The following is a 25,188-nucleotide window of genomic DNA, read 5'->3' on the forward strand; positions in this document are numbered from 1 at the left end:
GCTATAGTAGAGGCAGTAGTAATAGCAGTAGTATCATCAGAACTAGTAGTAGTAGCAGCAGCAGTAGTAGCAGCAGCAGCAGCAGCAGCAGTAGTAGTAGTTGTTGTTATAGAAGAGGTAGTAGTAGCAGTAGCTGTAGTTGTATGGCAGAAGTAGTAGTAGCAACAGTAGCACTAGTTGCCCTGGCGGTGTTGACAGTATATGCTAGTAATAGTATCAGTAGTAGTGGCCGCTGCAGAATTAGTATCAGAGGTAGAAGTGGCTGCTGCAGAAGTAGTATCAGAGGGAGAAGTGGCTGCTGCAGAAGTAGTACCAGAGGGAGAAGTGACCGTTGCAGAATGAGTATTAACGGTAGAAATCACCGCTGCAGAATTAGTATCAGAGGTAGAAGTGACCGCTGCAGAATTAGTATCAGCGGTTGAAGTGACCGCTGCAGAAGTAACATGAGCAGTAGATGTGGCCGCTGCAGAATTAGTATCACCGGTAGAAGTGACCGCTGCAGAATTGGTAGAAGTGGCCGCTAGTAGTAGTAGTAGTAGTAGTAGTAGTAGTAGTAGTAGTAGTAGTAGTAGTAGTAGTATGCAGCAGCAGTAGACGCTGCCTTGTCTTTCCACATGAATGTCACAGATCTGTATGAGTTACACAACACCGGTCATATTACCCACACATTTATTCAGTCACTATACCAAAGACTGACAGTTCATACGCCATGGAAGAGCATGACAATAAACAGGGACGCATACGTTACACAGTGTAGTGCACCCATCCATATAGCAGATGCTGTGTGCAGAATATATTTGATCCCACTCTAGACAATACGGACATTATTTTCATTTTCAAGGGCCAAATGACTTTAATGCATTTACACCAGAAAAGAATATTCAAGGAAATATTGTACAAAACGTTCGCCTTGTATATGTACTTCCGTGTTAGATAATTCCTCGTTTTCAAATGTAGTTTCAAACAAATCCTTGGTGCACGTATGTTTTGTGAAATCAGCTTGAACAGCAATGGCGTGCTTCACAAATGTTACCTTAGTGTGTCGTTCACGTTCCTTTGTCTTTTGAAAGGCATAATAAAAAGACACAGTAAGTCCCTAATGCATCAACATTTTGTCAACGGTAGTTTTCAATCAATCAATCATCCCCAAACCATTCTTAACATTCTTAAAAATTCAGAAACAAACGAGGTAATGTCATCTGCACTCATGTTAATTCAATGTTGAAGCATACCTGCTTATTACTCATCTAGGAACGATGTCGAGTTCTCTCATAACAACACATCAAATATATTTGTTCGCGAGAACACACAAGCAGGTGATCATTGCAGTCAAGTCGATGCATCATGATGCAAGGCCCGCAGGGATAGTACGGGTACACTGAGCTATTATTTGAATTATTTTCCGTATCCGGAAAACAACCTGTCAGCAATGTAGGTCGACTTCGTGGGATGGCTTTGTTAGCATGATGAAAAATTATTCTGTCGGGACTCCATTTGTAATCAATGTTATGAAAATACATATAATCTGTGAACATTATTAGATGATACTACAAGCTAAGCGAGAAAGTGTTTAACTAGATGTTGGTGGGTAAAGGTATATTTTTAGAATTCTGTTAGAGTCTCCTTGTATAAAGTTATCAGCCTAGATGGTCTATTTTCAACACTTTAGATAAATATGTATATGAGACCTTGTGACTAATAGAGATGGTTGTTATATCTCGTATGTGCCATGCTACCGTTATTTTGGCCTATCGCCACGTGATTACCCATGTGACATGACATGTCCTTACGAAGTTTAAAAAGAATTCGTGTTTTGCGCTAGAGGATAAATCAGATAAAGGGAGATAATCCATCGCAGAAGATTTCGTTTGGAGCTGTGCGGGGCGTAATTTTATTCCGCTTTTCTTTTCGGGAATTGTTCTGATACACACGACTCGACTTATGGTCATCATCAACATCATCATCATCATCTTCATCATCATCATCATCTGCTGCTGTTGCTGCTGCTGCAGCAGAACTCACTCATTTTTCATAACCAGTGTGCAAGTCAGGACATTTTACAAAATGTAAGATGGATTTATTCATGTTGAATGGCAGGATCTTCTCTTCCACCTGCTTAACCCTCTCCAAGAACTGATCTTCAGTAACCCATGCATGTCGTAAGAGGCGATTAAAGGGATCGGGACGTCAGGCTCTCTAACTTGATTGACACATGTCATCGTATGTGTAGATCGATCCTCATGCTGCTGATCACGGGATCGAAATTCGATTATACACAGACCGCCTTCATGTAGCTGGAATATTGCTGCGTGTGGCGTTAAACAACAAACCAACCTACTGATGATGATGATGATGATGATGATGATGATGATGATGATGATGATGATGATGATGTTATATCATGTTAAGTTTCACGTTTGGTATTTTGGATGACAAATCCACCGATTTGGAGACTCTTAAAAACAGTAACGAAACATTACTGGACTACAACATTAATACTTTAGATATAAAATCGTTCTTTAGAACTGACCCAGCTTTAAATACGTTTATACACAGTTTTATACTAGAATAAAAGTACAATCAGTATCTGAAGATAATAAGAGTGAAACAAAGAAAACCATTGCATTGTCAACTGAACCATCTTTTTTCAAATGATGAGTTTGATCTGAGGAAGGATAGGATATGTGGATGAACAAAGTTTTCCATACAATTAGTAGCGAAGCTTCGGTGTGGGTTCTGATACTGTGAAGTGAGTCTATGCTGAAACGTGGATTCTAATTTTAATAAACAAATTATTAATCTATGTATTTTATCTTTCCTTGGTACTGAAAGTTCTAAAGGCCTTTTGATGACAATTTGATCTTATTGCGCTATATATTATCTGTATCTATTCACCTTCACCAGACCTCGGTCCAACTGTACAAAGTAGGCCGGTATTCTTTTGAGCCGTTAGATCTAATATTATACAACTGTCTTACAGCTCTGTTGAGTAGTCTTGTTGAGGTCAGGCACAATAATTCCGTGTTGTCGCGCATGCGCAGTTCCTTCTTGTGCTTATGGCGACATGTGCTCATGGAGGAATTTAGTGTTTCTCTGGCCATGTTAGCCTTGCAGGTTGCACTTTCGAGTAGTGCTCACTGATAATTCATCGGTTGGGAAATAGTACGTGAACAGACTCACCTAAAGATTTTGAAAGTGAGGAGAAATTAAACACTGGAGAGGCGAAATTAAGCCAACGTGTCCCGTCCATACGCTGTTTTTGAAAACACCCGAAACGTAAGAGAACATTTTTCCGAGGAGTTTGGTGTGTGTGGACAAGACATTTTATATTGTATTAAGGACATTTTATTACTTGTTGATATTTTTTATCTCTTAAAACCATTGTCGTTTTGTCAAGTCGAATAGTAACAAGTTTCTTTCCAAAGAGACTGGCTGTCGTGTTTTGGTGTTGTGAAACTTGAATTCTTTCGCCACAAAATTGAGAATTGTTATCATAAACTACTGATTGTTGATATTTACGCCTGATTATACATGAGCCCGACAGGTTTGTCGGTTGTCAGTGGCAGCTGAGATTAAGCAAGACTCGACACCGAGTCTACACTCCTTCCTAACTTGGAAATCAACATCTGGTGGAACAAACATGGCGACGGCCGTGAGCTCGGCTCCGACAAATCAAACAGATTGTTCCATACAGAACACTTCTGGGGTCTCAAAGTCGAACATTAACACCTCGGATGAAACTCCAAAGGAGTCCCCACGTGCTGCAAATGCAGATTCAAACTCGCTGAGCGAAAATAACGCCTCGGCAGACGCTTCTAGTGCATCACCAAGTGTACGCAAGGACTCGAAATCTAACACGAAAAAGGGTGACAACAAGAATTATGTGGAAGCCCCACCCCCGAAAACAAATCCATGGACTAAAGGGAAGACCAAACCATCGCATGTACCAATACATAAACCAGGTGAGATTTACTTTAAAGGCGAATTATGGATCGTTCGCTCATTATGAAGTATTCTATTTCGGCGAAAACGTGTCCGGCTTAGTTTCAGCGAATCGTTTTCTTGATAGCTGTAAATAATGCTAAATGGTATTGTATTTCACATGACTTTCAACACTTTCACTTCAGTATGGTTTCAAATGTTGAATGCATATATTGTCATGTGGTAGGTTAATTTTGGTTGTAGGTTAGTCAGGTATATGTTATCAGCTGGTGCCTTTGACCTACCTGGCTGATAATGATTGTGGGCCACGTGGAGTGATTGTCACATGGGAAAACATATTGACACAATCGCCTTTTATTCATTGGGGTAATGGGAGTCAAGTTAAAGTATTTGTAGGACAGTTTCACCATGTTGACAATGCATTGCACAAATTGTGCAAACAGATTGTATGGCTGTGAAATTTGCATCTTTATGAACCCCCTTTTCATCTGAATATTTTTTCTTATATGCTTCACATTTTGACAGTATTATGAGAAAGTGCATTATGGATACCTTGACCTTTTTGTTGTCGTTGTTTAGTAACTGTCTGTCTAAAGGACTCAAAACCACCGGTACCATATGCATGTTTTCATAGATGTGTAACCTTTGAAGCTACTTATGGCCATATGGAAAATATTGTAAGTTTGTGTCCAAGTACTCAGGAGAGTTTTCTGTTTTTCTTTCCTTCAAGCCAAGGTGTCCACACATTTCATAATAAGCATGGTTTCATCAGAACAACTTTGATGAAGATGACAGTTTCAATTTCTCCAGATCCCGTCAACATATGGTTTTGCATGTTTGTATTCTTCTCAAGTGGTTGCATATGCTTTGAGAGTGTTTTTATTAGTGAATAATGTGTTATTAATTCTGCTTTGAATTGTGCTTTAAATCTTGCATGTAAGTTTGTTGTTAAAGGAAGCTTGAAGTGGTGTAGCCAGACCTGTAACACAGGGATCATAATCTAAGGGAGATAACCCTTGCTTTTATTTCTATACTTGTAATTAATCAAGTCTTCACTAATCACAGAAACCATGTCTCAGATATCTCCAGGGTATATGTTCCGATAAATTTAGACTATACCCTGGATGCATCTATGGCTCAGCCCGAGAGTTTTATTTTTCGCATTACGACTCACATTTTAGGGAAATCATACAGACAAATTGACAGGTTCTAAACCAAATATGCAAGAACTCCTACCTTTTTCAGAGTACCTCTGCATCACTTGTGTTGCTGAGTGTAATTGGTTACATCATTTAAAAGGTGATTTGTGATTGGTACACTCAGCTTCCCAGCGTAGACACCTGATTTGTTAAAAAGTCAGGTCATAAATTCATCTGGCTGAGCCATAGATGCATCCAAGGTACAGTGGAGATATATCAGAACGTATACCCTGGAGATATCAATAATACAGAAACCAGTGATTACATGTGTCAAATATGTATCTCTAGGTTCGGTTAAAGTATATCCAGACCATGCCTGTGCACCTGAAAATGCTGCTAGAGCAAGAAACTTTCTCTATCACATGTCCTTGACACTAATGACATCAGTACATTGGTGCATATTTGCCTTGTAAGGAAAGTCTTTTTCTGTTGTGTGTATCAAGGCATAAGTTACCAGAAGTGAAAATGTAAACAAGTCTGCTTTAACGCTCCTAAATCAGTTACTAGCTTTATGACTTTTCATTGAATGTTTGCAGTCAACTGTGTAATACATCTCTTGTGATGCTGGACAGGTTGATTTTCCTGGCTGCAAGGAAGCAAAAAGTGGTAACTTGTGAATTAAAATGTCAGTTGTAAGGCAAACATCTGTAAGAAATTTTCAGCAAACGTACTGTACTGTGAGCAGTTATGTGAAGATGGCCAGGATTGTCCCATCTGTCTGCTGATAATGTGCCTTCTCCTGCCAAGGGACACCAGTAAGATTGTTGTTATAGTGTAGCATAATTAATTCACCTGGTAGCACCTGTTGTATGTATTGAAATATTGACATAGTACCCTTTATATATGGCACACAGTTGGAGTAATAGTACCCAATCAACCAGGTTCGCATGCTTGGCTGCTGGATCAGTGTTATCGCTTAAATCATTATTATTTCTGAGGATTGTTGATCTAACTGAATGTGTAGTTTCATGGGGCCCAGCTTACAGTTACTTCCAGTACCACATTTCTGGTGACAAGTGTGTATTCAAGAAACAGTTCCAAATTGCATGACCGCTAAATATGAATCTACTAGACAGCACCAAGTGTACAATTATGCTTGGATGTCAAAGCTGTTGACAGTCATAATTGTTGGATAATTTGGGGATGGTTAAATCGGAAATTTGTTATTCCTGCATGGATAATCTGTTACTGACAACCGACAACCATGAGACCATTCGAAAAGGTATGAAATTTTGTTTGTCACCAAAAGTACCAAGTTCTGTTGAAGTGTGGTGACCTACTTGTGGACCCTGTTGAGTCATCAGACTTGGTGACATAGTTTGTCAGTCCCTGACAGCAGGAATTGTTAGTCATTATATCAGTCACTTGATTGTATTGTCTGAACTTGGATATTTACACTCTATCATATATAGAGGATATTATATGAGTGCCGATGTCGTACTTTGTTTATGATACAAGTGCTTAAATGTTGGTATTTCCCAAGCGAGAGCGAGGATATACAGGTTTTTAGGCATAAGTGTCATAAACATAGTAAGTTATGGGCACATATAATATATTCTGTTTATTACTGAAGTTGTTAAATTGAGGAATATATATCCAAATCTACTTTCAAACATGGGTTGGCTACCCACCGTCTGAGATGTGACTAAACTTTGATTTTTTTGCTCAAATTTGAGTAAATACAGGAATGTTCATTTCCTAGAATGAACTGAAATTGACATTAAACCCAAACACAGTAGACAATTTGAGTTTGATGGATAGATTAATTAAGTTTGTATGGTTTTTTTTTAATTTTAAAAATACAGTTGAGTTAGTATTCAGCTGTTTTATTTTGTCAAACTCAGTTTGTAATTTGAATAAAAACTTTAGATTGTTTCAAGAAATCTGGCCCTTGACTTGGATATTTACAGTTTATCATATGCTGAATTATGTTGAGTTGAATCACAAACAAATGCTTCATTGAACATGCATAATATTGTGGCATGTTGAATGTTTTAGGTGAAATTTTGTTAAATGTGAAATGTAAGTGGGCTGGTCTTTGTGTATATCGGCAAGTGTAAACAAAGTTGATATCAGTCTTTACAGTCCCAGAACCACATTACTGTTCCTTCTACCAAACCCTCTGCAATGCTGAAGGCTTGAAATTTGAATGAAGTAAGTCTATGCTCTCCCAGGATTTCCTCTTGATTTATATGGGTTTGTTTCCTACTATCAGAGTTATACACATTCAGAGACCATCTGTATCCAAAACTGTTCACCAGCTACTGCCAGAACCAGAGGTACTCGACAGGTGTTACTGTGTCCTGCTTTCTGATTAAGCTTGCTGATGTTGGTAGTTACTATTACATGAACCACTTCTTATAGAAAAATGCTTGTTGATTGGCTAGATGTATTATTCACAAACCAAATCTGTTAAACTGTTAACAAATACTGAACATTGCCAAAATTTATGATTAACATTGATTTGTGATCACAGTAATTTTCATGGTGAGGGGCGGTGGGGTAGACTAGTGGTTAAAGCGTTCACTCGTCATTCCAGAAGACCTGAGTTTGAGTCCCCACATGGGTACAATGTGTGAAGCCCATTTTCTGGTGTCCCCTGCCGTGATATTGCTGGAATATTGCTTAAAGCTCACTCACTCATTCATGGTATCTCGTAAATCTTTTAAGTCTTGTATGATATCACCAAGGGGTGCACGCTGACGAAAATATTTCTGCATTACTCCGAAGTACACTAAATCTAATTGTCCAGCACTGAGATAGTCCAACTAAAATGCCACTAAAACCAAATCCTTCTTTTGACAAAATGTCAAGCTAAACAGATACCGTCAGTGCAACCTTCTCACATCTCTTCGTCTGCTTTCCCAGGTGTCATTGCTTTCTTCATTGGGCTGTCATTACATACTAGTATATCATAACAGACTCTGTAATGCACAAAACAAGTTTGCGGCTCAATTTGTGTGCAGGCGAATGGGTGATAGAGCTGTGACAATATATCATAGTATCGATAGCCATGATACTTCATTGGGCGATAAAGGTATCAATACTTTTTTCCATATCGTAACACGTATCATTGACCTTAAAATATGATTATTGGTCCACTTCCCTTGCATCCACGAATCAAGTATATGCAAGTATGTGTCTGGTCAGATTTTATCATAATCTTTGAAAAAGTTTGATGTTGCCATTGATTTGTTCAGCCAGTGTTTATTTAAAAGGCAACATTTTTGTATACTTATGAAATAAAGGTACCACAGTTGAGGTTGATGTCTGCACAACAAAATTCCCTTCCCTTGACAGATTTTTGTAGGAAATGTGATACAAATACAGAAACAGTGGCTTGATGCTTAGATTTTCAAAAGTGAGAGAAGTCTGCCCATCCCTATGTCTCTGCATTCAGGTGTTTGCATATCTAGATGATGTTGGGTCATATCTGATCATCCAAGGAAATATGATATTATAGCGGTGATAATACTCCCAAGGACCTGCAGGTGCCTCACTTACTAACAACAGCTATGGAAAGTGCTGATGTAACAGATATTGACATGTTTGTTTCGTCATTGTGTACATACATGATATCTATAACATGGAGAGTACACTTCACTGATTCCAGTGTCACTGACAGTGTTTGTGGATATCCAGCATGTTCTGATGTCCAAAGTTTGTACACTGACCGTAAACAAAACCCATCTGAGGCTAACCCAAATAAGACTCCGTTGCAGTTTGTTGTGACGTTCTCTTCTCTATGGGTTGGTATCATTAGAGAGCACAGCTGATGCTCTACAAGGAGTACATATTGATTGGGAGACAGCTATTGATCTAGTTATATTGAGCTTGCAATATGCGATACGACATATCTAAAGTATGAGTAGGGGTTCGCTAACACAGTACTGGAATGATATTATTCAGATATTTGGGGCATGTTGTTTTCTGTCATGATACAGCACCACACATTCTTTCATAGTAGCAAAAGGGTCGAATCTTTGCTGGATTAAAGTAATCTCTCTGCATAAAGATAGGTTTGGCTGAATTGCTGGGTGTACTTTTTCCAGGACTGTAAAAGCTTTCCAATAAACTTGGCACATAGATTGGTCTGGTGGTGTGTGGTGTGCTGGTGCCTTGTGTTAGTTTTAGAAATCTGAATAAAAAGATTTTTGTTACGTTTATATGGTAACAAGTTCAACTTTAACTGAATTTGGTGGGTGTGCTCCCTGTTCACTATTTTTACACCGGACTTGGCACATGGATGGGTCTGGTGGTGTACTGGTGCCTTTTTGGTAGTTTTGGAATTCTGAATATCAGTATATTTCTGCGTTTCCATGGCAGCAGTTTTGACTTTGACTGAATTTGGTGGTACTGCTCTTTTCCGGAGCAGAACTTAAAACCTTTCAATGCTCTCCTTCAACTATATGCACACCAAAACATTGGACATCATGATAACTAGTAGACATATCCACGAGGAGTATTTTGACATTTTGGAGGATATTGATGACTTTCTTCTTGTTTGTTTTTGATGTGAAACAGAATAAACATGATAAACTTGTGACCGTCCATTTCACACTTCTCATGCAATACTTCCAACTAATGTTTAATGCAAACAAGGAAATCCCCCTTCTAAAACCAGGGTTTGATGTGACGTGTAATGTGCGTTAACTTCAAACAAGATTGGACATAGAAAACCCAAAGTACTGAGTTCCGGAGAGAAAAATACGTACAGAACACGAATATTTATGTGTCATTTCACCCTTCAGTCACGACCATTGTCCACATGATCAACATGGTCCAGTCTCTGACATAATCTGAACATACTACACAATGTTTCAATGGTTTACAGTACCTTCCTATTACCTGGAAGGACCCGCAAAGTCATAAATGTATTGATGGGGGCCTATGGACCAGTACTTAGTAAGGCAAGGTAAAACAAGTGCAACACTATAAAGCAGAAGACTAGTAACTGACAGTGACATCCTCATTTACATGGTCCCAAGTGTGGCCTTCAGTTGGATCAGTAGCCTCGTTGTTGAAGTGTTCATTCATCATGGTGAAGACGGGTTCAGTTCCATTCCTTTGTGCAATGTCTCAAGTCAGATTTATGTATCTACTGCCGTGATATTGGTGGAATGTTGTTGACTCTTGTTTACCTTTTTGATTAGGTTGTCAGACTTAGTGTCCAGTTTCATGTTATGTTATGTTATGTTATGTTATGTTATGTTATGTTATGTTATGTTATGTTATGTTATGTTATGTCTTGCAAAATCAATTGCTTGATTGTGTCTTCTTCTGTTGCAGGTAAGCACACTAAACAGTATTTTTTAAAAAATGTAAGCTCAGCATTCAAAAGAAATACTAAGCCATTGCTAGCTACATAATGCTCCAAAGATGTCAGAAATGGTCATGAACTGTGATTTAACTGCCCATCAACTGCCACATAACTAATTCAAGTATGACGCATTATGTCAGAATACCCAAGTTACGTTAGTGGCAGGTGTAGCACTGAATTCATATGCATGGCAACAGGGCAAGGAAGTTTATTGAACCACCTTGCAGTAAGGCTGCATATCAGTATGTTGTAGTATGCTTTTCAAACAATACATATTGAAATATGTTTCCAGTTTATCAGTTTTGTTACCTGTTTGGTTTAAGTTTAAACTGAAATCGACAGGGACAGGGAATTTCATCTACAACTGACCTTATATCAAAGTAAATGGGCATATTTGTTTCATAAATATGTCTGCCCATAAGAGACAGGACACATGATGGACTTGAACATCACATGATTTCATATGTTTAAAAGTCCAATGTGTAACTGTACTCTGAACTACTTTGATTAGCATGCTGCATTGCATTGATTGAAATAGTTTACTTTGGGTGCTGTGGTACAGTAAATACTGAAATGGCACAGATGAATTATTTTCAGTATGCCCTGGAGGCACAATTAAAAATGTGAAAATAATCAACAACATGATGGAAAGTATGATAAATTTTTGACCAACTCGACTGAACCAAAACCTTATCAAACTCCATCAAACTTCTAGTTAGTGGTATTCTCAATCTCAAAACTCAACACGGGCATAGCCAGTTTGGATGCTGTTGTACATAACAGGAAATCCCGTTTTGGAAGATAACATAGTTGGTGGCTCTGTTCATGGGTCTGCAACAAATAGACACGAAACACCTTGCAGTCTTGCAATGTTTTAGAAATTTTTATATAAGTTTACAGGTTTCCATGATTTATTTATGCATTTAGTAAACAGTAAGTTGAAATGACATAATTTTTGCTGCTATTCAAGTTTTGTTGGATTATTAAAAGATATGGGCAGGCCTATTAGGAACAACACAAAGTGGACAATGTTTTTGTTTCAGTAAAGGGCAGTAATGTACCTTTTGAAACGCTTCATTCACATGAAGGTGCATTTTTTCAGCCGTGTATAAACATTAAGCGAATGTTGTTTTCGCCTTCATGAAAATGATGGTCCTTTCCCAATTAACACAAACTAAAGAGGACTGAGTGTTTGTTTGCGGTCCCTCCATGAGGGTGAAGGGATAATTAAAAATATGTTGAAAACCAAACCACTGTTAAGATATTTTATTCAAGGTTACAGATCTTCATTTGTTCACATTTGTTCAAATCATACTACATACACATGGGTTGGGAAAGGCAGGGACATGGGCCATTTTGCATATTGGCATAAAAATGGCCCATTAAAATTTTGAAGTTTACTATTGATACAAGGGAAATGGCCCACTCTAAATTCAGAAATTGGCAGATAATCCTAAAAATGGCCCATTGACTAAAGTTCTTTGTCCTAATCCCTGCATATATATGCAAGCAAATACAGATAGCCATTTTTATATTTTTATATTATAATATATTTGATGTCATTATGAACTAGGCCATCTGTGGCTTCGCCTTGTAATGGATTTGTCTCGCTGTGTTGTCAAATTCCCTGTGCTATTCTTCATTGTACATAACTGGTGCTCAACATAATATTCCCTTCTTTCCTATCCTGTAGATGTAATTTCCTACATAGAGATATCTACCATGTCTGGAAGTGCAAAGATACCTGTAATCAACTTGCGCATTAGCCATGATGATAGGGAGGGTAAAGTTGTAAACTTATGGGAAACTTTAATTGCATTATTATGTATTATTATTGTTGTGAAAAAAGTTAACCAACATGATAAGATGAGAGCTGTTCACTAACATGTTCGGTGTGTAAGGCAATAATCGTTCCATAATCTGTTGTGCAAACAATGTAAAAACTATACCAACATCTAAAAGTGACACTCTTCGTCTTCGCTGAAATTTCAACTCCATGTGTGCTGCAAGAACTAGCTTCACGTAAAGACAGCCAAGTTCACACATTCATTGACAAATGGCAATAGGAAATACATTATTATGAACTATTCCTGATTCCAAATCTAAGAAATAGTTCTCGTACTAACACTTACCTTGTTCTTCTTGGGTATATGCAACCTAATCATTCCTTATAGATGTTTTCTTTATGTATATATACAGGATTATAATTCTGTGAGTCATGTCAAATATCATGTTTGAAGTACACGTGCATCATTAAACAAAAATATCAGATGGTACAATGCAGGTATCTGTTGATATTAAGAGAAGTGAAATATTACCATGTTTGATTTGTTTGGATGAGAATGTGAAAAAAGCAGTTTACAACAAGGAAACAAACTGATGAATAGCATGATCTATGAACATAATAAAACTAAGAATGAGCTTTGTCATGAATACTATAGTAATCTGATCATTGTGAAGGCAAACTGTTTATACACATAGCTAGCTAATGAAATGTAAAATTAATATTTACAGAAAATGCTTAACATTGCCACTGGCGATATTGAAATTTAGTGTGAATATATGAAGATACTGTTTTTAATTATATGATGGAAAGTTGAAGTTTGAATGTAATTTTTGTCTATTCAAAATTGGCAGATGGAATCAATCCCTAATTTATCGTGACTCAAATGCAATAATTGTAGAAATTTGCAAAAATATAAACCATTTATCCAGACAATTTTGCACAAAACTCACCAACATACCTTATAGGTAAAAAAAATTAAATGAAGAGATTACAGGGATATCCACTGTATTAAAAGTATGTTTGAACATTGTATCATGACCTGGTTAGATAGACACAATACGTCATCTACTTGCAGCAGGGGTTCAAGGGGTTTTTTTTAAAAGAGTCATTAAGAAAGTAGCTTGTTCTGATTAATTTTCACCTGCTCTGATTTCCATGACAGATCATGATGATGAAATTATGAAAGGTTACTTCATCATGGTGTTTGATGTTAATGTTTACTAGCCTATTTATAGGAAAGTGACAAATAGCAAAGAAGGGTAACCCTCCTTTATTTATTACCAAGATTTTGATCACATATGAAATAAAATAAAAGTTTATTGCAGTTTGTCATTGTATGTGGAAATTATCTTGGAGCTGCTGGACAAGTAAGATACCATTGTTTGATTGCCTCAAATGAGAACTGACTTGTCTTGGGAATTGGGTGACAGGATTTTTGAATCCCTGTGCAGTACTGAATTTTGAATGCATGTTGCCTGATCAGTGATAATAGAACAAAGAATTGAGTATGTGTAAAATGAAAATGTGTGTAGGGTCTAGAATAGTGGTATTCAAACATCTAGAAAAAATAATGATCGCAAAATGCTCTACAAAACTGACATTCAAGTACTGGTACAAGATCAGTTATTGTCTTGAGTGATACATTTTTCGACCCTCATTATTAGGCCAAGGGACATAATGATGGCGTTGACAAATAGGTTTGCTTTTATAGGCCAACCCATGAGTTGCAGTGAATCTTGTGTAAATAAAGGACAAGACTGACTTCTATGAATCACACTTAATGCCCTTCTGCTGGGTCACCCCAGTGGTGATGTAATCACTTCACCATTTTTCCAAAGATTGCCACAGTTCACCATTGTCTGCACCTGATGGATACGATGTCATGTCAACCAAGTCAGTCAGTCTGACCAACCAATCCTTCTAATTCCGGCTTATTACAAGCATTGGTTGCTGAAGACTTATTCTAACCTGTTTCTTAACTGGTGTGCAACTAAGTGAAATTTGACATGCTGTTTACCACTGACAGACACACACTGAGGTTTTTGTCTGCTACAATTCTGTCGCTTTTGGGTACTCCAGTAGTTACAGGTTAAGCTCTTCACGCCGAAGACCCGGTTTTGATTCCCTATATGGGTAGATTGTGTCAAGCCCATTTATGTCCCCTGCAGTGATATTGCTGGATTGCTGCTAAAAGCAGCGTCAAAACCCACTCACTCGTAGTCATGTTCTAATAACGTGTGTGACTTCTGCAGCAAATCCAGAATAATTCTAAGTAGCCTTCCAAACAGCCCACTGGCCATAATTAAAAGCCATAATTAAGACTCAAGTTGCAGATGCTTTGATCCTCACTTGAAACATTGCCACGACAACTTTATCATTTGGTATTTCATGAGAGGCAACTAATGCATCGGGTGGTCAGTCTTGCTGACTTGGTTGACACATGTCATTGGTTCCTAATTGTGTAGATCAATGTTCATCTTGTTGATCACTGGATTGTCTGGTCCAGACTTGATAAATTGCATACTGCTGCCATATAGCTGAAATATTGCTGACTGCGGTGTACTGTAGAACTCAGCTGTCTCACTCACTTCCTTAGTGCTTACATGACATTTTAGGTTTTTTTTCTGCTATATGTGTAGATATTTCAGCTAAGAAGCACATAATTCACTTTTTCAAGTCTTTCTCTTTACACCTTGCATAGATGTTATCAGTTCAAACATGATGAGGACCGTTAGAAGTTTGTGTGTACAGAAACCTGCCGTAGATTTGTTGCTGTAGGTGTCTGTTTCCTTCAGCGGTGAGTCACAGTTAGTCTGTCCTATTTCTAGAAATGTAATACTTCTTCAGATAAAATATCTAGTGACAGAGGAAACCAAATCTTGTGTCATCATGTATGTGGCGTGGAAGACATTCCAGAGAATGTGTGTGATCAATTTCATGGAATATTGAGAATTATGCTCTGACTTCAGTAAATACTGGATTGTGATTGGTTAATCAAAGTCATTCAGAGGTATATTATCACGTTGTATACCTCTAACTTTACAACACAGTATGCATTGTTTCAAATCTTAATAACACAGTTATGGTAGAATGGAGTGAAATGCACTGTGTTGGAAAATCTCTGGAAAAGTTGCCCTTTTGTGTTGAAACCTTCAGGTGCTTTTGCGCTTTTAACAAGTCACTGATCTTACTGCCCGAAGCAGAGCAACGATTACCAAAAGTATTTTGACTGTTAAACATTGAGTGTCAGTGTGTTTAGATAACTTGTACTTGTATTGCAGTGTGGATGTGATAATGTGACTATAATGACAGCAGGTAAATGTGTTTGAAATTTTCAATACTGCCTTACTTACCAATGGTGTTTGTACGTTTTGAGAGGTGGTGGGATAGCCTAGTGGTTAATGTGTTCGCTTGTCATGCCAAGGACTCGGATTTGATTCCCCACATGGTTACAATGTATGAAGCCTACTACTTGTTTCCCCCAATGTGATATTGCTTGAAGATATAGGTGGTGATTACAATAATGGTATTGATCAAAATAGAATTGTGATATGATAAACTGGATAATGAAGAATGTCTAGTGATCCAAGGTGAGAGGGTTTAATTCCCATCTGTTCAATGTCATGTGATGGCCACATGGGGTTTTGTTCATAATGTTTTTCCTGGAACTTGGCAGCTTTTAAGTCTCATTTACCTTGTACATTGTCCATATTGTGTTTGTAAGTCTGATAATTTAACCTAGTCATTTTCAATACCAATTCATTTAAACCCAATATCACTGTGTATAATGGGACATAGGATAGCCTTGTGGTTAAGGCATTCACTTGTCATGCCAATGACACAGGTTTGATTCCCACATGGGTATAATGTGTGAAGCCCAGTCAAGGTGTCCACCGCTGTGATATTGCAGGATTACTGCTAAAACTAAAAGAGGCATAAAACTTACCCACTAACTCTGCATAAAGGTCTTGAGAAATCATCAGAGAAGGTAATTCCTGGTGAACTGTCAATATTAGGAATCTACTTATTTAATGTTATTTAGGGAAGTATATCTCATTTCTGTAGCTTAAAAGAGGCTGAAAAGAGGCAGATAAATATAGCTCTGCCATTTTGTTGTGGATACTTTTTAACTTTCGATTGGTTCTGAAGATGGTTCTGAAGACAGCATCTATACCATAGAAGGAGCATCAGCCAGCTTCTATTTTTACATGTTTCTTTTATTTGTTCAAGCAAAATTTCCTAATCAAACCGGTAATTGTTAAAGGCCCAATCATTTAAACTCCATGTACACATAGAATATTTATGGGCCCCCAAAAGTTATATATCTTGTGTATATGGTTATAATGTTTATTCGAATGTATGTTTCCCATCAGATGCTACAGAATCACTAGCGATCCGTGAAGGTCCAAGGTAGAATAGGCCTTCAGCAACCCATGCTTGCCATAAAAGGCAACTATGCTTGTAAGAGGCTTGCTGACTTGGTTGACATGTGTCATCAGTTCCCTTATATGCTGATCGATGCATATACTGTTGATCACTGGATTGTCTCTGGTACAGACTCATGTTTATTTACAGACCACCACCACATAGCTGAAATATTGCTGTGTGCTGCATAAAGCTAAACTCAATCACTCACAGAATTGAGGGTTTGTTTTCAATCCAAGGACACATCGTACCAAAGCACATTAAAATTTGGTTCTTCCTGTTACCTGCTAGCCTCAGCCCTATTGGGTGAAGTGGTGGAATCAGAGTCAGTATTGTGTGTCTGACAGGGGTATACATGCTCAACTGCAGCATGGTATCTCCCTGAACTAGCAATATAAAACCGACTAAGTCTTGGCTAGTACCAACAGCCACAGGTACACACATGCTTGTTGTCATGATACGGAAATATTCTTAGGTACGATGTTAAACCCCATTTTGCCTCACTAGCAAAGGTTGGTGTCCTGGGTGGCATTGCCTGTTTATATCGGTATCGTTCCATGTCGCATCTAAATGATAATGATTCTAGATGTATTTCCTAAGGTTGCAACGAACACACAGTTAAACAGATATGATATGTTTCATGAATATGAATATTTGTTCTTGAATGCTTTGATCAGTGTACAGGAATAGTAACAACAAACATAAATGCTTAGGTTAAATGATATTTTCACTGAAGTGAAAAGCAAAACATCACAAAAAAGTGTTTCACTTTGAATAACAGATGAGTTTAAGTAAAAAATACTTTAAAAGGTCAGAAATAAACTGAATTCATGAAGGAATTGTATGACACAGGCATGAGTACGCCTACGATCACTTCGGATCAGTGTCACAGCTTTGTAGCCATATTACATACCTAGCGGGAACATATGGTGATGTAACGGAGGCCCCAGACCTATCTCTGCAGATGGAGTTAATATATGGAAATAGCTGAACATGTATCTCTGTCGTCATGTTACATGTATCTGTACAACAGATCAATAGGAAGGCGTGTTTCCTGTGTAGGGCATAATACAGGACAAAATCCTTGGTACATAAATGCCCTGATCAATTTACCAGTTTTGAAAACAGCTCTCTTATGAACAAATATTTCACTTTTTACAGACGGTTAGACAGTTTACTCTCAGGTTTTGCAAAAGAATTATGTATCAGAGACCTGACCCCAATTTCTTGAAACAAACATAAGTTCTTACTCAAATTTCAAACTTTGTTTGACATTTTGAAACAGCTGAGCTTCCAAGTCACAATATTCTAAAACCAAAACTACAAAACAACTTGTGTAACCAAGATCTTTTATGGATAAATCTTCTTTTAGTTCTTTGACACACAGCATTTCAAGGTTATTTCAGACCCCTTCATCAGGTGAACTGACAGTATTAAGACATCTGCTTATTTACTGACAGTTCACCTGATGAAGGGATCTATAACAAGTTCTAAATGCCACTAAAAGACACTAACCCGTGTAACCTATCTACGCAACTCAAATTGTCTGCTAACCTCGAGTTTTATATCCATTTCAGTTTATTCTGTAATTCTGCATTTTCCTGGCTTCCGTCAAATTTGAGTAAAAATTGTAACTTACGTCAAAACTCAGACTTAAGCTTGTTTCGAGAAATCAGAATCTGTGTCAGCTCAGGATGTTTCACCCATATCAAGCTTAGCAGCAATATTTGGAGGCGGTGGGGTAGTCTTGTCTTTAAATCTTTTGGATGTTCTCTTATCATGCCATAAAACCCAGATTTTATTTTACACATGTGTAAAGTGTGTTTCTAGCGTCTTCTGCCATGATATTGCTGGTGTCGCTAAAAACGACATAAAACTCACAAGTGATGTTTGGTTTGTTAACAAAAGTTGGTTATCATTTAGTCTTTGTTCTTCAGTCTTACCAAAACAACCAGCAGTGGGGTAATCTAGTGGTTAAAGGAAAAATGTAGCTATATAAAAAAGCTTTAAGTAATCCAGTATTGTGTGTCCTTTTTGAGTTTGATGTTTGTAATCTTGAAAGATCTGACACATGTTCAGTTTCAGGGCTGGAGATCCTTGAAGCGTGTAAAGTTTATAGTATTGTATAGTGTCATGTATTGAAGTTGAACATACTGGATGCACAGCTCAACCCTGACAACCGGAGCTCATAGAGAGACAAGTGGAACATGACGGCTAATCTACACTATGTCAACAATGTAACTGGAAAACCTTGAAACAAATATCAGTCAAATCAATTATACATTATTGTTGTAATCACCTTTGGTGAGGTCAAATAACACCTTATCAACTGTAATGTTTGCAGAGGTAGGCTTAAGGCTGAAGTAGTCATTTGTTACTGTGAACACGTGTGTGACCAAGCCATGATATTGCTGGAATATTGCTAACAGTGGCTCAAGCAAAGTTTTATGTGACAAGGTTTGCACTGTTAACACAATATTTGAACCTTGAATCCATAAAACGTTTCTAAATACAACAATCTTGTATTACTACATATCCAAGGACAATATGCAGGTACACTTGAACAGCGCTTGTTTTACTTATTTTCTGGACAAAATCTATTCCAGAGTCACAAGTTAGGCGGTGATTCACAAAAACATTTACTGAGTCCACATGACTCCCATTATTGAGGATCTGAGTGAAGCTGTTGGGTAACCATGTAGTTGAAGCATTTTGCTCACCATGCAAAAGACCCACCTTTGATTCTTCATTTGGGTACAATGTGTGAAGCCCATTTCTGATGTCCCCCTCTAGAATACTGCTGAGAGTGGCATAAACTAAACTAGCTCACTCACTCACAGGTGTCCCCTGCTGGAATACTGCTGAGAGTGGCATAAAAGTAAACTCACTCACTCACTCACAGGTGTCTCCTGCTGGAATACTGCTGAGAGTGGCATAAAACTAAACTCACTCACTCACTCACAGGTGTCCCCTGCTGAAATACTGCTGAGAGTGGCATAAAACTAAACTACACTCACTCACTCACTCACTCACTCACTCACTCACTCACTCACTCACTCACTCACTCACTCACTCACTCACTCACAGGTGTCCCCTGCTGGAATACTGCCGAGAGTGGTTCATGGACTGCAAGACTACAGTCTATTTCTATGAAAGAAGCATAATCTTTATTTATCACTTTCTTGTTGTGGATCAGCAATGACTCCCAGAAAATTTACCAGTTGGAAGCATTAGTTGACAGCAGGTTTCACATTGAAGAAATCACACTACCTAATCAGGCATGTCATTGTTCTGTTTATGGTTTTGTTTATGGTATCGTGACCACACTATGACATTACTTGCTACCTGTCTGACTGTGACAGAGTGTGTCAGTGCAGCCATGGATCAGCTTCAGGACACCAACTTCTTTGGCAAGGGTGGGGAAAAGCCTGAGTTTATGACTTGCTTGTCACTTTAGCTTGAGGGGCAGGTTGACACACTTGTGTAGGATCATATCTAGCTGTGACCAGTTTCTCCACGTCTGCCCTGAACGAACATATGGTTGCAGCAGAACGATACCTACACCTGTGTTGACATTTGCTTAAGCAAACACTGGATTCACTGGATAGTGTACTGGAGGGAAGAGTTAAAATTTTCAGATTCCTTTGAGTTTTGAACTTGTTGCATGAGTGTGACATACGTAAGAGATTTATTTTGTGTTGCAGCTGTGAGATGTTTTGTGGTATTTTTCCTGGAGGATTTTGTGCCATGAAAATGTGGATGCTACTTTTCACGCAGTTGTCATAAATAAGTCATTGCTGTATCTAAATGTCACTGCTATGACCAAAAACAAACCCACTACTGCCTGCTTTGTGTTAGGATGCAGAGATTAACAGGTTTGTTTGATGTGTGTCACTGTACTGGCTTCATCAGCAACATCTGCCACGACAGTTGGTCGTATGTGTCATGTGCAGCCCTGTACACATCAGCAGTCATTGAAGTGTATCAGCCGATTCGTTAGCGGTTCTGTTCACATGGAAGAAAGTGGAATGTTTTCCATGAAAGTTTGGAGTGACGTCTATGATAGAATCTTCATATAGTCATCTAACCGTGGAGAGGTGTTTGCTCTTGCAGTTCTGTACAGTTAGTAACCATTGCCGTTGCAGTACCTTGAAAGTCAGCTGTTTTGTGAAGTGTTATCCGCTGTACACATCTTCAGTGTCGGACAACGTGGAGTATTGTCTTCCATTACACTTCTGTGCAATTGATGAGCACTCTTCTGTTGTATTTTCTTTCACAAAGATCTGCAATACAAGCTGTAGCATAATTACTGACCCTCGGTACAGATGTTGACATATTACAGTTTATTCTAAGTTTACAGTCTGTTGGCTTGAACTTAATGGTTTCTTGCAGTGTGTTGACCTGAATATTTATGCTCATCAGCTGCTTGAAGTGGATGTTCCAGATATAACATGATAAATAATAATGTCTTTTATTCCAAGGAGTATATTTTCAAGGTAATCTGCATTAAAGAAAAGCTGGGATTTTATCCCAAGCTTGATACAGATGTACATAGAAGTGAATACATGAATTGGTGATCATTCACTTGGGAACTTTGCAGCAGTTATAGATAACTACATAGCAACTGGACACGGTAAATCTACTTACACGGGAAATGGACCAATTGGAGAATCTCTTTTTTCCAAACTGAGCATTTGGTGATGCTGTAACAGGACATGAGAGAAGAATTTCCTTGTTAAAAATATGGAAGCTAATTCCACGGAAGGTAAACTTACACAACATTACTTGTAACATTACTACTGGTTTAAGTGTAGTTCATTAATTCAAATGTTGTATAGGGTGGTATAGTTTGCCACTTGAGTGTATTTCTAAATCAAACAAGAAATTTATGACAGTTATATAACACCTTCTGTTCATGCGTGATTCAATTTTCAAGCCAAAAATGGGGTAATGCTGTAGTTAGTGTTAAAGTGTTCACTGAACATGCTGAGGACCCAGATTTGATTCCCCAGAGAGGTACAGTCTGTGAAGCACATTTATGGTATGTCCTGCCATGACATTGCTGGAATATTGCTAAAAGCGTCATAAAACTGAACTCACCCCATCAAGTCAAAGCATGAAAGTTCCATCTAGCAAAAATGACAACATTTACAAGGGGGGGCCACATGGTGATAGAACAGGTAGGTAATCATCAAGTGTATGCAGTGAAGTTTCAATTTCTCACATGCAGTTTGCACACTTGGCTGTGTGTTCTTCCTTGTGAAAAAAATAGTGAAACGTGACAACAAAATAATGATTATTTGTAAAACAACCTTTTTCTTTTTGTGTCCAAAATTATGATAAAAGTCATCAGAGTTCAACTGTGGATTTCATGTGACTGCAAAATTGTCTTTTGTGTTTGTGAGCCATTCATCATTCTCAAATGAAATGAAACGTAGTGTAAGATCATTATAGACAGGGATATTCATTGTCAGTCCTCTTGACTGGCAGTTTATGATGAAGTTCATGCTATGCTTGATTCTCTGTTTGAAGAGTCATTCTCCTATGAACTTGTTATAAGTTCAAGTCAGTGCTTGTCGTTTTTCTGTCACTATGAAATGTGTGAATCTGTACACTAAAGGAGAGGTGACATGTCTGTATACTTATATTGTTCCCCAGTGACATCTTTAGTGGCTTGTGTCCAAGAAGTATGTTAATGAAATAAGAGTCTGTTACAAACTTTCACAGTAAGTCATGATGGCAGTGCCACACTTACTGTCATCACAGTGTAAAGGGTCATTGACATGTTAAACATGAAAGGACATTTCCAGAGTTGTCAATAAAAAGCGAATTATCTTTGACCATTTCCAGTATTGATCATGGGAAAGGAAGATTAATATGTCGGTAAACATGATGTAAAATGGTGAAGTTGAGCACGATTTCCTCAATACTATCTTGACTGCAAGAATAATTCAGCATCATCTGTTGAGGGCCTACAAACTATATGATCATCCAAAACGTGTTTTCCTGTTGTGGGTACTGGTATTCAGTATTGACAAGACTGTGGGTTTGTTTCCTGATTCGTTCATTTTGAGATAAACATCCATGCATGTTTACGTGCATGACCAGATGTCTGTTTTAGTATCTCCCAGTGCTTCCTGTGTAGACACATACTGGGAGGATGCTGAGACCGTTGATGTTTCACAGGTGAAACATCGTTGTGTTAGAGGCATTTGTAGCAACTTATACCTGTCTTTGCAATTTCTCAGTGCATGTATTGTTCATGACCAGCACGGGGCGGTGGGGTAGCCTAGTGGTTAAAGCGTTCGCTCGTCACGCCGAAGATCCATGTTCGATTCCCCACATGGGTACAATGTGTGAGGCCCATTTTCTGGTGTCCCCCGCCATGATATCGTTGGAATATTGCTAAAAGTGGCGTAAAACCAAACTCACTCACTCACTCATGACCAGCGCCTAGGTTTTTGAAGCTCTCTTAGCGCTAAGATAGTCGTAAGTTACTGCTAATGAATGGCACTTGCGACTATCTTAGCACCAAGAGACCCCAAGGGCCCAGGGCCCACTTGCACAAAGTGATCTTAGTGCTGCGGCCATCTTAAGCCTATTGTGGAGGAAAGGAATTGCAATCATTGTAGTGCTAAGATCGGCTTGTGCAAGTCGGGCCTGGATATTTTAGTAGTGTGTAGGTTACTAGGGCCCCTTTCACAATACTCTCCTAAGCCTAACATCACTTAAGTTTCCTCACTACCATTGTACCTCCTATACTATAACCACAGCAGCTGCTACGAGAAAAGTTACAAGATCTTAGGCTTACAAGATCTTACGCTTTTTGAAACAGGGCCCTGGCTCTCTTAGTGCTAAGATAGTCGTAAGTCAGTGTTAATGTATGGCACTTACGAGTATCTTAGTGCTAAGAGAGCTTAAAAAATCTATACCCCAGTCTTTCATGGGTGATGTTAAATAAGAACTTAGCGGTTCCTTGATCAGATACTAAGGCAGCAATCCATATTGATAAACAACAGGTCTCATTGTGATTTGGAAAGTGCTGATGCATGAGTGCACAAATTTTGTCCCAGCACTGGTACGCAGTTGGTGCTAATAAGTAGACTTGGCATAAGCTGTGGTTGGTATTATAAGGGGGTAATCGCAATAGTTACAACAGCGAAACAAACACGTGTGTGGTACGTGAGGCACATTAACTCACAGCAACCCAACTTTCATCACTGTTAAAAGTGGCATAAAACCCATCCCAACTCACTCTCATGAATGTAGGTTGAACTGAGTCACTTTTATTACCAGAAACCTAATTGTCACTTTGTTCTCCATTTTGTGTTTTTACTTGATTTCATTACGAAAATGAAAGCACTACTTCTGTTACATTGCTTCAGGATTCAAGATCTTAGAACTTCTGTTACTGACTAATGCAAAACCATCATCAAACATCTGTCTTGCAACCTTGAGTAGTGAGTTCTATGAACTTTTTGTCTGGACCACAAGTATTCATTCTCTTCCCACAGACTTGACCTGTCATATCTTCCTACGAATCTCTGCTCTAACACGGCCATATTTCTCGGTTTTCCTAAAATCCCCTATCTGTAAAAATTGGCATCACAAATTATCTCCCGTCTTTCTATCCAATCAGAACATGAGTTACATTGACTTATATCCAACTTGACCAATACAAGCAATTGTGGGGACACATATGCCTCCACTACCAGGGACTTCTGTTGATGTGACACACAAGAATCTAGTAGGTAGTTTGTCTGTTGTCAACGAGAGACACCAGATATCCAGCCATTACATGACTTGAATCCTATATAGATGAAACATTTTTTGCATCTCACTGGGGAAGAGGTTCCAGTTTTCTCGAAGCGTACTGAAATTACCAAGGCCATATGAATGATCACTTTTGAAACAACATCGTTGGAGAGCTAAATCTAATTGCAACCAATCATGAATCCTGAGCTCTTGCACCATGAAAAGGTCGTATTAGAACAGAGCGTTGCAGGAAGCTATGACAAATAACCTCTGTGGGAAGGAAATGACATGTATTTTGACATCAGAAGAACAGTAGACCCTTCATAGTCATTTCTAAATGTTATATATGTGTACTGGCAGTTTAATCAACCATGATGACAAGGGACCAAATCAACTATTAAAAAGGTAGCCAAAGGCTTTGGGGCTAATGATATCATTTTTGTAGACATATTTTGTCAGTTCAGCTCATGCTGTTTTTGCGTGTTTGTGCAAACAATAAATAAGTCTTAAAATGACATGGATATTTTGGGCCATTAGGCTCTAGGACCTAGATTTTCGAAGTTCTGTTAGTCTAAAACTGGTCAGAAGTGCTATCCATTCACATGAACCTGCAATAATCTTATTTCCAAGAGAACTTCGAAAATCTACTCCCAACTGTTTATATGCACTTCATATGCCTGTTCATAGTACATCCCATTCTTCTTTGGGGCAGAAAGTGTCTGCTATCCTGTAATGGTGAGGACTGAGCATCTAGGACTGAT

At 38.3% G+C, this 25,188-nt stretch overlaps 1 protein-coding gene across 2 annotated transcripts in view; it reads left to right on the forward strand.

The window, feature by feature from the left end:
• Window positions 1-2,991: 2,991 nt before the first annotated feature.
• Window positions 2,992-25,188, forward strand: part of LOC137274228 (la-related protein 1-like) — a 52,761-nt gene continuing 30,564 nt past the window's right edge. The window contains exon 1 of one of the 2 annotated variants that reach the window (XM_067807291.1): window positions 2,992-3,962. In XM_067807291.1, the coding sequence (XP_067663392.1) occupies window positions 3,641-3,962 (322 nt within the window). In that variant the 5' untranslated portion in view covers window positions 2,992-3,640. Of the gene's footprint in view, window positions 3,963-20,654; window positions 21,438-25,188 lie in introns of those variants that run through there. The other variant, XM_067807292.1, reaches the window with a different exon arrangement.

This window comes from Haliotis asinina, chromosome 2 (genome assembly GCF_037392515.1).
Source record: "Haliotis asinina isolate JCU_RB_2024 chromosome 2, JCU_Hal_asi_v2, whole genome shotgun sequence".
NCBI lineage: Eukaryota > Metazoa > Mollusca > Gastropoda > Lepetellida > Haliotidae > Haliotis > Haliotis asinina.